This window comes from Phoca vitulina, unplaced genomic scaffold (genome assembly GCF_004348235.1).
Source record: "Phoca vitulina isolate PV1807 unplaced genomic scaffold, GSC_HSeal_1.0 scaffold79, whole genome shotgun sequence".
In the NCBI taxonomy this organism is placed as follows: Eukaryota; Metazoa; Chordata; class Mammalia; order Carnivora; family Phocidae; genus Phoca; species Phoca vitulina.
In genome coordinates this window covers 421093-435176 of record NW_022589782.1, presented here as the reverse complement: position 1 = coordinate 435176, position 14084 = coordinate 421093, and the positions used below count along the sequence as shown (strand labels likewise).

Here is a 14084-nt window from a genome sequence, read left to right as displayed (position 1 = left end):
AGTGCTTGCACGCAGGAGGCCCCAGGCACCTGGCTCACTCACCTGCCCGCCAGTGTAAACAACACAGACCGTGGGAGGCAAACAAGCCTGGGAGCAGGGCCCTCGGGCTCCTGCTACTGTTGCAACTTCTTGTATTAAACTATTTTAAAATAAAAAGTTACAATATGAAATAAAAGGGTGGTTATTATTAATGACATAAGCACGTCATTAACAACCAAAACCACAACTAAAGATCCCAGAGAATCTCAGCTATTCTTTCAACAAAAACATGCACGGTTAGAGAGGTCCAAGTACCTAGAAGCAACCGGACACCTGCAACAGCGAGGACTGACTTAGCACAGAATCATCTTTCCATGTTGTCCTCGTGCATGATCCTAGGGACCTTGAGGAGTTGCTGAGGAATCAAGGTGCCTCAAAGCTAATGTCGTGAGAGGCCCAAGGGTCATTATTTTTTTTTTAAGGATTTTATTTATTTATTTGACAGAGAGAGACACAGCGAGAGAGAGAAAACACAACAGGGGAGTGGGAGAGGGAGAAGCAGGCTTCCCGCGGAGCAGGGAGCCCGATGCGGGGCTCGATCCCACGACCCTGGGACCATGACCTGAGCCGAAGGCAGACGCTTAACGACTGAGCCACCCAGGCGCCCCCCGAGGGTCATTCTTACTGAAAAAGTAGCTGTACTAAGCAGCACCACACTTGAAGCTCAGCCAACACCACATGCTGGTGGCACTCGGGAGCCCGATGGACACAATCCAACTGCAACCCAGCCTGCCACCAGGCACTCAGGAGGACTCCTAACGAAGGTGATCCCAGCAGCTGGGGGGTCAGGGACCTGTGGGGACCCACAGGAACCCGTCCGACTACGCTCACCCGACACCCTACCCACGTGTCGGGGCAACAGGAGGGCCCCACACCAGGACAGTCACTCTGACATCCCCCAAGATCCAGGCTCTTTTGCAGATTGGAGACTTCTTGCGTCTCCCCTTCTGAGCTGGGAGAGCCTGAGGGCTGGCCTCCAAGCGGCTCCTGAGCGACACAGACGGGCCTCCACCAGCCTCAAGAAACCTGCCGATCCCCATTATCACGAGACAAACTACCCTTTTCTCTCAGCTCAGGAAAACAGCACTGAACAGAGTTGCCAAGTAACAGTTTGACAAAGCAGGAAATCCATCAATTAAGGAAAAAAAAAAAAAGCGAAATGCACTCTTACTTTCTTGAGTCAGGTTTACTGATCCGGGGGTGTTGGGCTGGAGAACCCGTACACATACGATCTGTTAGATCAGCACACAAAGCCAGGGGGAAACACACGAACACGAAAGATAATTTTCCATTCTCCTTTAACTTGGAACGTCTCACCTCAGTTTGTTCAGTCAAGGATGAAAGAAATGTCCAGTTCTCATCAGGAGGCCATCTATTTCGGCACCCTGCCCTCAGCAGATGCTAATGATGCACCCCTCAGCCGACTCTTCATTCCATCCACCAAGACTCGACAGCAGCTCTGGGCACAGCCCGATGGAAGAAATCACCTTTTTGAAATTCACTCCCTTGAGCTTGAGCATTTCAGACTTTAGCGTTTGAGGGCTGGGGGAGGCAGGGGGAACTTTCTGCCCAGCACCTGAGTGTAAATAACTGTCTCATGCGAAGTTGCTCTGCAGACACCACTCTTGTCCCATGCTGACCAGAGGCCTTGGATTTTAAGCATCTTCCATCATTTTAAGTAAGCCCCATTTTTAAAATAAAAAAAGTTTTAATAGTATCAACACAATATTTTATTAACAAGCCAATTTTTTTCAAATATATAGTATTCAAATTCTGTTAAAAAATTAGCAAAAGGGGCTTCAACTGAATCTGTAACATTTTTATTTTTCAAACTGAAAAGATTCACCATAATATTTACTAAGTGTGCAGCGGATGGGAAAGCCGCTGTATTTTTGTTGCTACTTTTTTCCTTCAGTCTGACATCAGGGGGCTAAAGGTGGGAAGTGGGAAGGGGGAGGGAGGAGGGTCACCACAACCAGCAAAGTGCACCCCGCACCTCATTTCCCCTGCACCCACATACGGATTGTTTTTTACCGATGTGGTAGAAATCTCATACCTGCTCTAACAAAAATAGCCACAGAGTGTAGCCCTTCTCTGATAGAGCAACAGGCTTCCATTTTTAAGATGTTCTGACTAGACCCAAGGATTCTGATACCTGCTCAAGTTCACTCAGGCAGGACTCCACCCCGCAGGGTCTGGAGTTTATAACATCCAATCCCACAGACTCTAAAAAGTCACTAGAACTGATGAGGGCACACTCTCCTCCTGGCATGCACCCCTCTGTCCCTACACCCATCATTCCTCAGCACCAGTGAAGTCCTTGGAGCTCATGAGGCTCAGTCCCCTGTGAGGGCTAGGGCAGGACCTGCTCATTTTTATGCATCACTAGGATGCTGGCAGAGGGCAGGTGCTCAGAAATGCCTGAGACCTGGCCTGGACACCCGCTGGGCCACCAGCAGCAGGGCAGGTGGGGCCGGCCGAGCTCCAGCTTGCTGAGCCTGGCTTTCCCAGGCAGGCTCCCACGCAGACACCCAGGCAGGTCACACATCCTAGGTGCTTTAGCAATAGGCCAAAGTGTTTTATCCAAACTACAAAGAGCACACACAATTCCAGCTTCTAACTGAAACATTATCACCTGCAATAATGCAGAGGGGTTCCTGAAGGTAAGGGTGACCCTGGGGCAACCGAGGGCTGTCATGGACACATATGACAATGGATCATGACATAACCCTAGCTGGTACTCTTCCACTCCAATGGTGCACACAGGAGGATGGGGTGGGCCTTTCTGGGGAAGCTACCTTAGCCCGCCACACTGGGACACCCCCTTTCCATGTCCTCAGACATGTCCTGGAGACCCGAGGTGACAGAGCTCCAGAGGGAGAATTCCAGGAGCTACACCACCCATGTTCTGCGCCCCCATGTCCCCTAGGTGAGCTCTGTGTCTCTCCTGCCCTGCTTCCCCATCTGTGAGATGGAGGTCATCACAGTCTCCTCTGCATGGAAGGACCACACAGACCAAATGGGTCAATTCAGGCAAAGCACTTAGAGGAAGTTACTTCCAGGTGGCCACTCACCATGTAGCTCAGGGACCTGGCACTGAGTAGGCACAGGAGTTGCTGGATGTTTCTACAAGTTGCAAAGCAGTGAGGACCTCACCTTCTGCACAGAGCGTGGTGGGATCCTGACACAGCCCTGGGCTGCAAGTGGCCCAGCCCCTGAAGTCCCAGCAAACATCCACAGAGCCCAGGACCACGAGGGCCCGAGAGCTGATGCAGACGCAGGAAGGTGGCGCATGACTTCCCTGCCCGCTTACGGTAAGGAACTTTGTGGTCACCCAGCATCAGCGTGAAAGGTGGTAGGTGGCAGCCAGACTGGATTTGAAACCCTACCTCAATCAGCCCTGGAAATTGTACAGGGCAAACCAAGTACCACTGGGAAGAAATGGAAACAAAAATAGTTTTAACAATGGAGTGCACTTGTTTTGGAAAATCAAGTAACAAGAAATAGTTGCAGCCCCAAATTTTGGGAAAGCCTGTCACCAAAGAAACATACTGTTGTCTTTGGTGGCACCAAAGAGAAAGCAATCAGCTGAAGACTTCCTCCGTCTTCTGTGGAAATGCAAACTCTTACCACCTAGGGTCAGGGCACCAAACACTCATGTTTTAAGCTCAACAGATATAAGCTATTGCGCAGTTAGTTATATAGAGAGAGCTATCAATACAGTTACACTGTTTACAGGGACCCATCGATTCACAGTTACACTGTTTACAGGGACTCGTCAATACACAGTTACACTGTTTATAGAGAGCTATCGATACAAAGTTATACTGTTTATAGGAAGCTATCGATACACATTTATACTATTTACAGGGACTCAGTGATACACAATTATGCTTTTAAAGGGAGCTATCGATACGGAGTTATACTATTTATAGGGACCTATCAATACTTACACTATTTACAGGGACCCATCGATACACAGTTACGCTGTCTACAGGGAGCTATTGATACAAAGTTGTACTATTTACAGGGACCTATGGATACACAGTTACACTATTTACAGGGACCCATCAATACACAGTTATGCTATTTACAGGGAGCTATCGATACACAGTTATGCTGTTTACAGGGACCCATCAATACACAGTTATGCTATTTACGGGGACCTATCGATACACAGTTATGCTATTTACGGGGAGCTATCGATACTTACACTATTTACAGAGACCCATCGATACACAGTTATGCTGTTTACAGGGAGCTACTGATACAAATTTATACTATTTACAAGTGCCTATCAATACTTAGACTATTTACAGGGATCTATGGATACACAACTATACTATTTACAGGGACCCATCGATACAGTTATGCTGTTTACGGGGACCCATCGATACATAGTCATGCCGTCTACAGGGAGCTTTGACATAACTAAGCTATTTACAGGGAGCTCCTGACTGATACACAGTAATGCTGTTTATAGAAAGCTATCAGTACGTAGTTACTACACTACTTTGAGGAAAACCATTTCATCTGCAATACAAGGAAGCCCCTGTCTTCGCTGCCCCTGCTCTACCTCAAGCAAGCTGAGACACTGTCCCAGTGAGGGCAGTGCTGTTGTTTTTCACTGGAATCCATTCTGGGCCTCACTTCCTGCAGCCAGGTCTCTTGTGAGTGCTGACCTACCACTCTGCCTTCTCCTCCCTTGGCAGAGCCCAGTTCTGCTCTGGGTCCCCACCTCCCATGCTGCGACGTGCTGACCCACCCAGCTGGCCCTGCCATGAACAGACAGACTGGTTCTTGGGTGGAGGAGGGTCCCTTTGTCTCTGCCTGTACCCTTGTTACAACTCAGGGAGACATGCTGAGGATGAACCCTGGCAAGCAAGGCGAAGCAGACATCCTAGGACGTCACCTGGACGCCACACCTGGACCCTGGTGCAAGACATCACAGATACGCACCTGAGTGGGGCCTTCTGTCCCGGCCCCTAAAGCCCCGAGGCGTACCAGCATCTTGCTGAGAGGCACGCCCAGTCCTGAAGAGGAGCCAAGACCACTCCCTCTAACCCCTCTGCCTCTTCAGGACTCCCAGAGCAGGTGCTAAGCGGCTCTAAACCTTCTGTGGATGAACAGGTATCGCAACCCTTCCAGTCCATATGTGCACACATGCCAGCAGGCAAAACTGCATCGTGAGCCCCACAAGTTGAATCTTATGGCATGTAAGTAGACAATCTGGCAATAAGCACATGAAAATATGCTCAACATCACTAATCATGAGAGAAATAGAAGTCAAAACCACAATGAGACACCATTTCACACCCATTAGAATGGCTATAAATTAACAAAAATCAGAAAATAAGTGTTAGGAGAATCTAGAGGAATTGAAGTCCTTATGCATTGTTGCTGGGCATTTAAGATGGTCCAGTCACTGTGGAGAATGGTTTGGTGGCTCTTCAATAAGCTAACGGCAGAGCTGCTATGGGCCCAGCAATCCTATTCCTTGGTCTACACCCCACACCCCAAAGAAGGGACGCTGGCCTCAGAGATTTGCACCTTCATGTTTGAATAGCACTATTCACAGCAGCCGAGAGGTGGCAACAACGCAGGTGTCCATTCATGGATGAAGGGGTGCACCAAATACGGCCCACCCACACCATGCGTGCCACTCTGCCTTAGAAAGGAAGGGAGCCCTGCTGCGTGCTCCAGCACGGGTGAGCCTCAAGCACATTGCACTCAGGGGAGGAGGTCTGTCACAATGGTCACTTATGGATTCTGCTTCTGTGAAGCAGCCTCAGCAGACACAGTCACGCAGAAAGAGGCTATCGGAAGTGGGGGGCAGGGAGGAATGGGGAGTCACTGCTCAATTCTGCTTCGGATGCTAAGAAAGTTTTGGTTGGTGGCAATGGTCTCATTACATTGTGAATGTACTTAATGCACTGAACTCTATCTCAAAAATGGTTGAAATGGCAAATTTTACGTTATGTACCTTTTACCAAATACTTTGAAAATAATGTAATGTTGGGGCGCCTGGGTGGCTCAGTCGTTAAGCGTCTGCCTTCGGCTCAGCTCATGATCTCAGGGTCCTCGGATCGAGCCCCGCATCGGGCTCCCTGCTCCGCAGGAAGCCTGCTTCTCCCTCTCCCACTCCTCCTGCTTGTGTTCCCTCTCTCGCTGTGTCTCTCTCTGTCAAATAAATAAAATCTCTAAAAAAAAATAATGTAATGTATCAAAAACATTGAACACTTAAATGAGTGAATTACACAGTATGTGAGTTGTGGCTCAATAAAGCTATTTAAAAGAATAAAACAAGGGGCGCCTGGTGGCACGGTCAGTTGTGTCCAACTCTTGGTTTCGGCTCAGAGTGTCAGGCTCTGTGCTCAGCGCAGAGTCTGCTTAGAGCACAGAGCCTGCTTAAGATTCTCTCCCCCACTCCACCCCTCCCACTCATGCTCTCTAAAATAAATAAATAAATCTTTAAAAAACAAACAAACAAACGAAAAACCCAGAGCGCCTGGGTGGCTCAGATGGTTAAGCGTCTGCCTTCGGCTCAGGTCATGATCCCAGGGTCCTGGGATCAAGTCCCGCATCGGGCTCCCTGCTAGGCGGGGAGCCTGCTTCTCCCTCTGCCTCTGCCTCTCTCTCTCTCTTTGACTCTCATGAATAAATTAAAAAAAAAATAAAATAAAAAAACCAAAGTACCTTGGAAGAAAACTCAAGTGTGCCTGTGGTTGGGAGGCCAGATAGTGCCAGACAACAGTCTCTGGTGTCACCGGACCTGGGCCCAGAGGCTAGCTCCAGCTGGGCAACCTTGAGCAGGTAACATAACCTCCCAACTGCAGGGGACGTGCAAGCTGCTGATGTGAAGGATGAAATGAGATGGTGTGTGGACAGCAGGACGGGCAGGCACACACGTGCTTCATGCACACAGCCAACACTTCTACCATCAAGACAGCAGAGGCCACGCCACCACACCACCAACTTTTCAGTCCTTGGCCACCTCAGGACACTTCATGTCCCGCCGGCCATGTCCCACGCAGGGGCACTTTATAAGCACTCCAGAGGACTTCTGCCGACTACCACTGCTCCTCCCACCCCATGTCGCCAGAAGCACACGCTCCCGCTTCACTTGGCTCCTCCCCGGGGAGGGGGCCTGCCCACTGGGGCCTTCGCTCTGCTCCTCGTTGTCGGGGTTTGTGAAGTTCTATGAGTACATGTGGCCTCAGATCCATGACACAGCCTCTAAGCTGACTTCTGCCAACACAAAAGCCAGTATTCTGATCTCTGTCTGTCTCTCTGTGGGTCCCAAGGCCCCACAGAGTGATTACCCTGATCCATCCTTGCCCCCCAGGTTGGGTACCCCAACCACTGTGGCTTGTCAGGCAAATCTGCCTTGATGGATCGGCATATTAAAGACGCCTCTGAAACTGTGCTGTATACATGGTTAGACTGTTGTCCGAAGAGGAAATAGTCCTCTTCCATATTCCTCACAATTAAGAATAATGAAAATATTAAAACAATTCAACTCTCTCCAGTTTCTCAGAGACATGAACTAAGAACACCTTATGACTAAAATAAAGATAAACGACAAAAGACATTTGGTGTAACAGGCTAATAGTTTTAAAAAAGAAAAAGGAGTGAGTTACAAATAGCATGCTTTTGGTGAAGAGGAGGGACCACCCAGAGGAGAAACTCCTGTTACCTGGGGGACATCATCGAAGAGCCTCTGAGCAAAGTGAGGAAGCACATCGTCTACCGACTTGCCGCTGCCGAACTGGATCACGGTGCCCGTGGCCTCAATGACAGCCACCCGCACCTTCCAGTGCTGGTGGGAGATGCTCTGCATCAGGGGGCCGATCAAGGACTCCGACTGCATGTGGAAGTGGTCTGTGAGACAGAGGAGGGCACCAGTTACCAGGCCTGCTCCCCGAGGGCCTTGGCCCGGCCCAGCACCGTGGACTCCCAAGAGGACAGGCCACTTGTGCCTTGGAACTTCCTCTCCGCACCCAGGTCCCTGCTGCAGGCACGGCACTCGGCTCAGGCCTGCCTAGCACAGGTTTGTACCCCTGGCTCTGGGAGAGGCACAGGACAGGCAGGGGACCCAAACAGCACCAAAGGGAAAAGGCTGGGGGCTTGACCCCATCTCAGCTGGAGGCAGAAGCTGTGAGGGAGAGTCTGAAGCTGATGACAGTGGCACTGGGTGCCTGAGAGGGATGCTGACCAAAGCAGAGAAATCAAGTCTAGAGGACACTGTGAAAGTCCCCACATCGGGTGTGCCTGAAGCCAGACACCTGGCGCTACCATAGACAGCAGGGCCAACATTGCTTTGGGCAAAGCCATTCCACTTCCTATTTGTAAGGGCCTCCCAGAAAGTCGGAACCAGAATGTCTCTGATAGTCCTGGTCTTGGAGTTCTAACTTCAGTTCTGCCGCTGCTTGAGACCCATCCAAAAGATGGCTATTTCAGAGATGCTTTGGTTGACTTCTTTAACCCTGAGGTCCTCAGATCAAGGCAGGATATTAATCTACCTCTTCCCAGTGTGATGGGGATCCAAGAGAGGCCCCTCACCAAGAGAGGGCAGAGCAGGGAGATGATTTTGAGAAGGGAGATACTTCAAGCAGAGGCAACAGTCCTTCACTCAACAATCGGCGGGCACGTGGGCTGTGGGCAGGTACCTTGCTATGTGCAAGGCACACTGTCCTACACTTCCCAAACTTATAATCTAGTGAGGGAACATGCAAAGGCTGGAAGGCATGAGAAGCAGTCAATCTGGCTGATGCACAGGCCAGGAGTGAAGTGGCTGGGGGGAGGGTCAATGAGAAATGTGTTAAAAGCTTGTAATTCCCAATGGCTGTGTCCAGCCCAAGCCTCACCCCCAGTTCTACTAGAATTCTACAGTATTTGAACCCAAACTTATGACTCACAATGGAAATCTCGACAGTCCCTAATGGGAAGGGCTAAAAGGAAGCCCCGTTCCTTTGTCTCCTGTCCACCAACACCTCCTTCTCCCTCATCCCTCACCCAATTCAACAGGAAATCCTGCCAGCTCCATGTTCAACATGAATCCATTTTTCTCCATCTCTATTAGCAGACTGTTCACCCCTACTCAAGTCCAAGCTAACCACCATCTAAATATGGATTAATTATGACCCCAACTGACCTCATTTCTTCTTGCCATCTTGGTAATCAATTCTCCATGAGCACCAGAGTGATCTTTTAAAAATCTGAATCTACGCCTCTTGAGCCCCTTCTCCACACCCTCCACTGGCTCTCCCCTGGATTTAATAATTTCAAACCCCCAGCAGCTCCCCACTGCCCGCCCTCCTTCCCTCCAGCCACCTTGACCTCCTTTTTGCTCCTCAGATCTGCCAAGCTTATTTCTCAAAAGTAGTTTCCTCCTGACAACCGATCACTGATCTTCAACTTAAATGTTCTGTCCTACAGGAAGCCTTCCCAACGGGACTAAGGATAGGACTCCTACCATTGCAAATCCCAGACTGAGGCAGCAAGGAGAGGTAAGCGCGGCAAGATCCTGCAGAAATGGCTACTTAGAAAAAGGGACTGTCCTGATCAGATTAGAGTTTTTTAAATAATGGAAATGGATTAAAGGAAAACAGGAGAGAAGCGGCCTCTCTCCATTTAAGACAGCCGTCCAACCCAAAGAGGGAAGACAGGTAGACTCTGTCGAGAAAGGGGGATGAGAAGTTAAATACTGCAGCGGTGTTTCTGAAAGCCTGCAACCACAACCGCCTGGATTAGTCACCCCGGCGAGGGGCAGTTATCGAAACGCACCGCATCCCAGACCCTTTTAGCAATTTCAGCGGTGGTTTCCACGAATCTGCATTTTGAGAACCACCGGATCTCAGAGAGCGGCGGCTGCTTCCGGGGTCCAGGAGGGGCCCACCGCTGGCGGCCGCGCCTCTACCTCCCCGCGCCCCCGTTCCCGACCCCGGCGAGAGGCGAGCACCTGGCGTAGCGCGCGCCAGGCCCGCGGCGCACTCGCAGCTCTCGCGGCGCACGGCGGCGAAGGGGTCGAGCAGTGTGCAGCGCAGCACGCGCACCGCGTCGTCCAGGTGGGGCGCGAGCGCGGGGCCGCCCAGGCGCACGGCCAGGCTGAGCAGCTGCACGAGCGCCAGGCGCAGCTCCTCGCAGGCCTCCGGCGGCCGGCCGCGCGCGGACTCGGGGCCCGCCAGGCGCGCGGCGAGCGCGGGCAGCAGGCGCGGCAGGGCGTCGCGGGGCCGCGCGGCGCGCCGCAGGCCCAGGTCCAGCAGGTGTGCGGCCAGCGCGCGGCAGCCTTCAGCCGGGTCAGCCAGGCAGCGCAGTAGGCGCGGCAGCAGCAGGCGCGCCCACGGGCCCTGGAAGGCGGCGGCCGCGGCGGCGGGGTCGGCGTCGGGCGCCTCGGGCCACGCTGTCTCGAGCGCGCGCTGCAGCGCCTCGAGCGCGCGCCGCCGGCCCACCTTGCTGTCGGCCTCCAGCCCGGGCAGCAGGCGGCTCAGGGCGCGGCTCAGCTCCGCTGCCTCGGCCGTCTCAGACGTCTCGGCCGCCTCGGTCGGGCCCCGGGGCGCCGCTGCCTCCGCCGCCACCAGCGCCGCCATCTTCCGCGCGTTGCCCGTCGCCCGGGGAGACCGGCGCTTTCACGACGGCCGCGGTGCGGATTGCGGCTCGTCTTCCGGTTGGCTCCGAACACAACTTTATTGGCAGCTCCGGGCGCGGACAGGACACTTCCGGGGCGGGTTGGGGGCGGGGAGCCGGAACCGCCGGGGTCCGTACGGGCGGAGGGCTCAGTCTAGCGACGGGAGGTACAACTCTGAAGTGCACGGTCCTTAGGGCGTGAATGGCGGAGGAATTTGGTGTAGACAGGTAAGGCTTGCCCGTGAAATGCCAACACAGGCGACTGAGAGGGTTGGTGACAGTTGACTCCGCGAAGGCGGTGCGGGGAGAGGTGTAGGGGGATGGCTGCGGGGGCGAAGGCCCTGGGGTGGGGGAGCGGCATTGAATTGTGTCCCCCAAAGTTCCTATATCGGAATCCCAATCCCCAGGGCTTCAGAATGTGACCTTATTTGGAGATAGGGCCCTTACAGGGCTCATCGAGTTAGAAATAGGTCATTGGGGGGCCCTAGTCCACTGTGACGGTGCCCTTCTAAAGGGGGGGCTTTGGAGGGGCGCGCAGTACACAGGGAGACGCCGTGAACGCGGATGTCGGCCTGCAGGCCGGGAGAGCGGCCGGGAGCAGACTGCCCCTTGCAGCCCCCGGAGGCACCAGCCCCGCGACACCTTGATCTCGGACTTCCGGCCTCCAGACTGAGGAAATCAGCACCCGGTCTGCCCCGGGAACTGATGCCGGGAGCATCCTGATGCTGTTCCAGGAGGCGAAGAGAAGCTCCTCGTGGCGGGAGCAGGGATGGGAGCGGGGAGGCGGGCGGGTCAGGCCACCGGGGCCTTTTTGTTAACAGGGACTGGAGGAAGGTTTCTGGGGTGGGAAAGTGGGCCCCATCAGGTTTGCGTGTTTACCAGACTACTTTGGCTGCTATGGAAGAGGAGATGGGAAGAAGGACTCAAGGCTCTTTGAAGGCTGAGGTTCTGCTCAAGGTGGGGAACAGCAAACACGCGACATGGGGAGGCTTCCTGCCCCAGGAAGAGAGGGTGCAGACTCACTGCTCCTTGCCCCTTCCTCCAGGTACCACTGAGTACCTTGCCAATAATTCAGCCGTGGATGGGCAAGGGGCTCTGATTGCTGCAGGGAGACTGGCTGGCTGAGGTCCTCGGGGCTGGGTGGTGGCAGCACAGTGGGTTCCCTGGGTTTTCCTGTTCTCTTACAGCTTCCCAGAACAGGTGCCGGAGAGGTCTGCAACCCAAGCCGGAACTGCCTGCAGGCCCCTGGGAGTGTCATTAGAGTAGTCCGTGATGTTGCTGCCTCGCCGACCTGGAGCGTAGCCACTAGGCCTGCAGGGCTTTGGACCAACACCAGTCCCTGCCGTGAGCACATGCCCTAGGTAAAGCGTGCAGTCACAGTAAGTGCAGTTCCTGATGTGACTCTCCTGTAGCCCTTGTGGTGAGCACGTCCCCCTGCTGCCCAGGGCCCACCCCTGGGCGCCTCTTACATGAAGCCCCTGCAAAGTTTACCAAAGCCCCACTCTTTTTGGTTTGAATTGACCGATCCAGCCTTAGCCCAGAAACCCCAAAGCAGTCCATGCACAGACCCTCTCTCTGCCTACACCCTGCCTTGATCTCCCCACGTGCTGTGCCGTGTACCTTCAGGACCTGTGAGTCATAAGCTTCTCTGTTCCGCTTTCCCACACAGTCTTTGTGGACACCCCAGCCTCCATCTAACAAATGTTAATTTAACTAAGTCACAGCACAGGCAAGAAAACTGCAAGAAAAGCCACCTGGCCACAGGACTTGGGGAAGGGGAGACCCAGCAGAGACCTAGCCACACCTCCACCCCACAGTATGCACCAGCATCGAAGCCCCTGCAGGTCCACCGACTCTTGTAGTGCTGACGGGCAGTTTCCTATGCAGGGGCAGAGTCCATGCAGCCCAGTGTCTTCCAGCTTTCCACCTGCTGGCACGGGGAGACCCAGGACCAGCAGGTGCTGCCCCGCTCCCCCCACAGCCAGAAGAAGAAAGCAGACCAAGAGGGCGTTGCCAGGGCTGTGAAATGAAACTCACTGGTACCATGAGCCACAAAAGTAGGCCAGAATCTACATGCTAGACGTAAATAGGGCAATTTTCTGTTAAAATAGTAGATTTCAGTAATGCCGGAAGTCTTCTGACATGATACGCAAAATGTTCAGGATACGCTCAAAAATGACTCAGGAGCCAAGAAAACCACTATTTGGCTGAAATGACAATTAACTGACATAAATCCCAGATAGATCAGATGTTAGAATTATCTGACAAGGATTATAAAGCAGTCATGAAAACGCTTTTAAAAATCATTTATTAAGTCTTGGGGTGCCTGGGTGTCTCAGTCGGTTGAGCATTGACTCTTGCTTTGGCTCAGGTCATGATCTCACGGGTTGTGGGACTGAACCCCGTGTCGGGCTCTGGGCTCAGCCAGGAGTCTGCTTGAGGATTATCTCCCTCTGCCCTTCCCCTCCTCTCTCTCGTGCACGTGCACTCTTTCTCTCTCTCTCTCTTTCTAAAATAAATAAATATTAAAAAGATGTATTTATGAGGTCTGTTGAAACAAATGAAAAAAAAAGTCTCAGCAAAGAAGTAAAAACTATGAAAAGAAGCTGGATGGAAATCATAGAACTTAAAATTATAACAGCCAAACTAGTATTGTATCATCAGTGGACACAGTGATCACCGTACCTTTGGATGGACACAACAGCAGAGGGGAGACAAGGGGATAGAATCAGGGAACTTGAAGGTAAAACAATAGTGTTTACTCCATCTAAGTGACAGATCAAATGGACCAGATAGAAGGAAAAGCTGAGAGACCTGCAGGGCAGTGATTTGTGTCACCAGGGTTCTAGAACAAGAGGAGGAAGAATGTGGGCTGAAGAGATATTTAAAGAAATAATGGCTAAAAACTCCCCAAATTTGGCAAATGACATAAACCCGCAGATTAAAGAAGCTGAGCAAGCCCTAAATAAGATAAGACCTCTAAAAACCCAGACGCATCATAGTTAAACTTCTGGCAACTAAAGACAGAAGAAAAAATGCTAAACATAGCTAGAGAGAAACAATGTATCACCTGTGGAGGGACACCAACGTGGCTGACAGCAGGTGTCTCATCCTAAGTCGCAGAGGCCGGAAGGAAGTGGCACATTGTTCAAGTGTTGAAAGAGAAGTGAATCCCACCAATGGAATCATCCTCAAGAATGAGGGAGGAATAATGAAATTTTCAGACAGAGGCCGACAAATAGAATGTGTTGCTAGGAGGCTTGCCCTTGGTGAATGATTAAAGGAAGCTCTCCAAAAGGGAAGAAAGTTGTAACAGGAAAGCAGGGACCCTCAGCAAATGAAGAACAGTAGAATGGGTAAACATGGCAGTAAACATGACTGACCACCTTTCACTTCATAAGTTTCTTTAATCGTAGCTG

General features: G+C 52.1%; 1 protein-coding gene across 1 annotated transcript in view; it reads right to left on the bottom strand.

Moving 5' to 3' along the window:
- DNAAF5 (dynein axonemal assembly factor 5) overlaps positions 1-10692 on the bottom strand; it is a 49299-nt gene extending 38607 nt beyond the window's left edge. The window contains exons 1-2 of the mRNA XM_032394176.1: positions 10001-10692; positions 7736-7920 (exon numbers count right to left, since the gene is read on the bottom strand). Coding sequence (XP_032250067.1) covers positions 7736-7920; positions 10001-10628 — 813 coding nt within the window. The 5' untranslated portion in view covers positions 10629-10692. The remainder of the gene's footprint in view (positions 1-7735; positions 7921-10000) is intronic.
- Positions 10693-14084: the final 3392 nt, after the last annotated feature.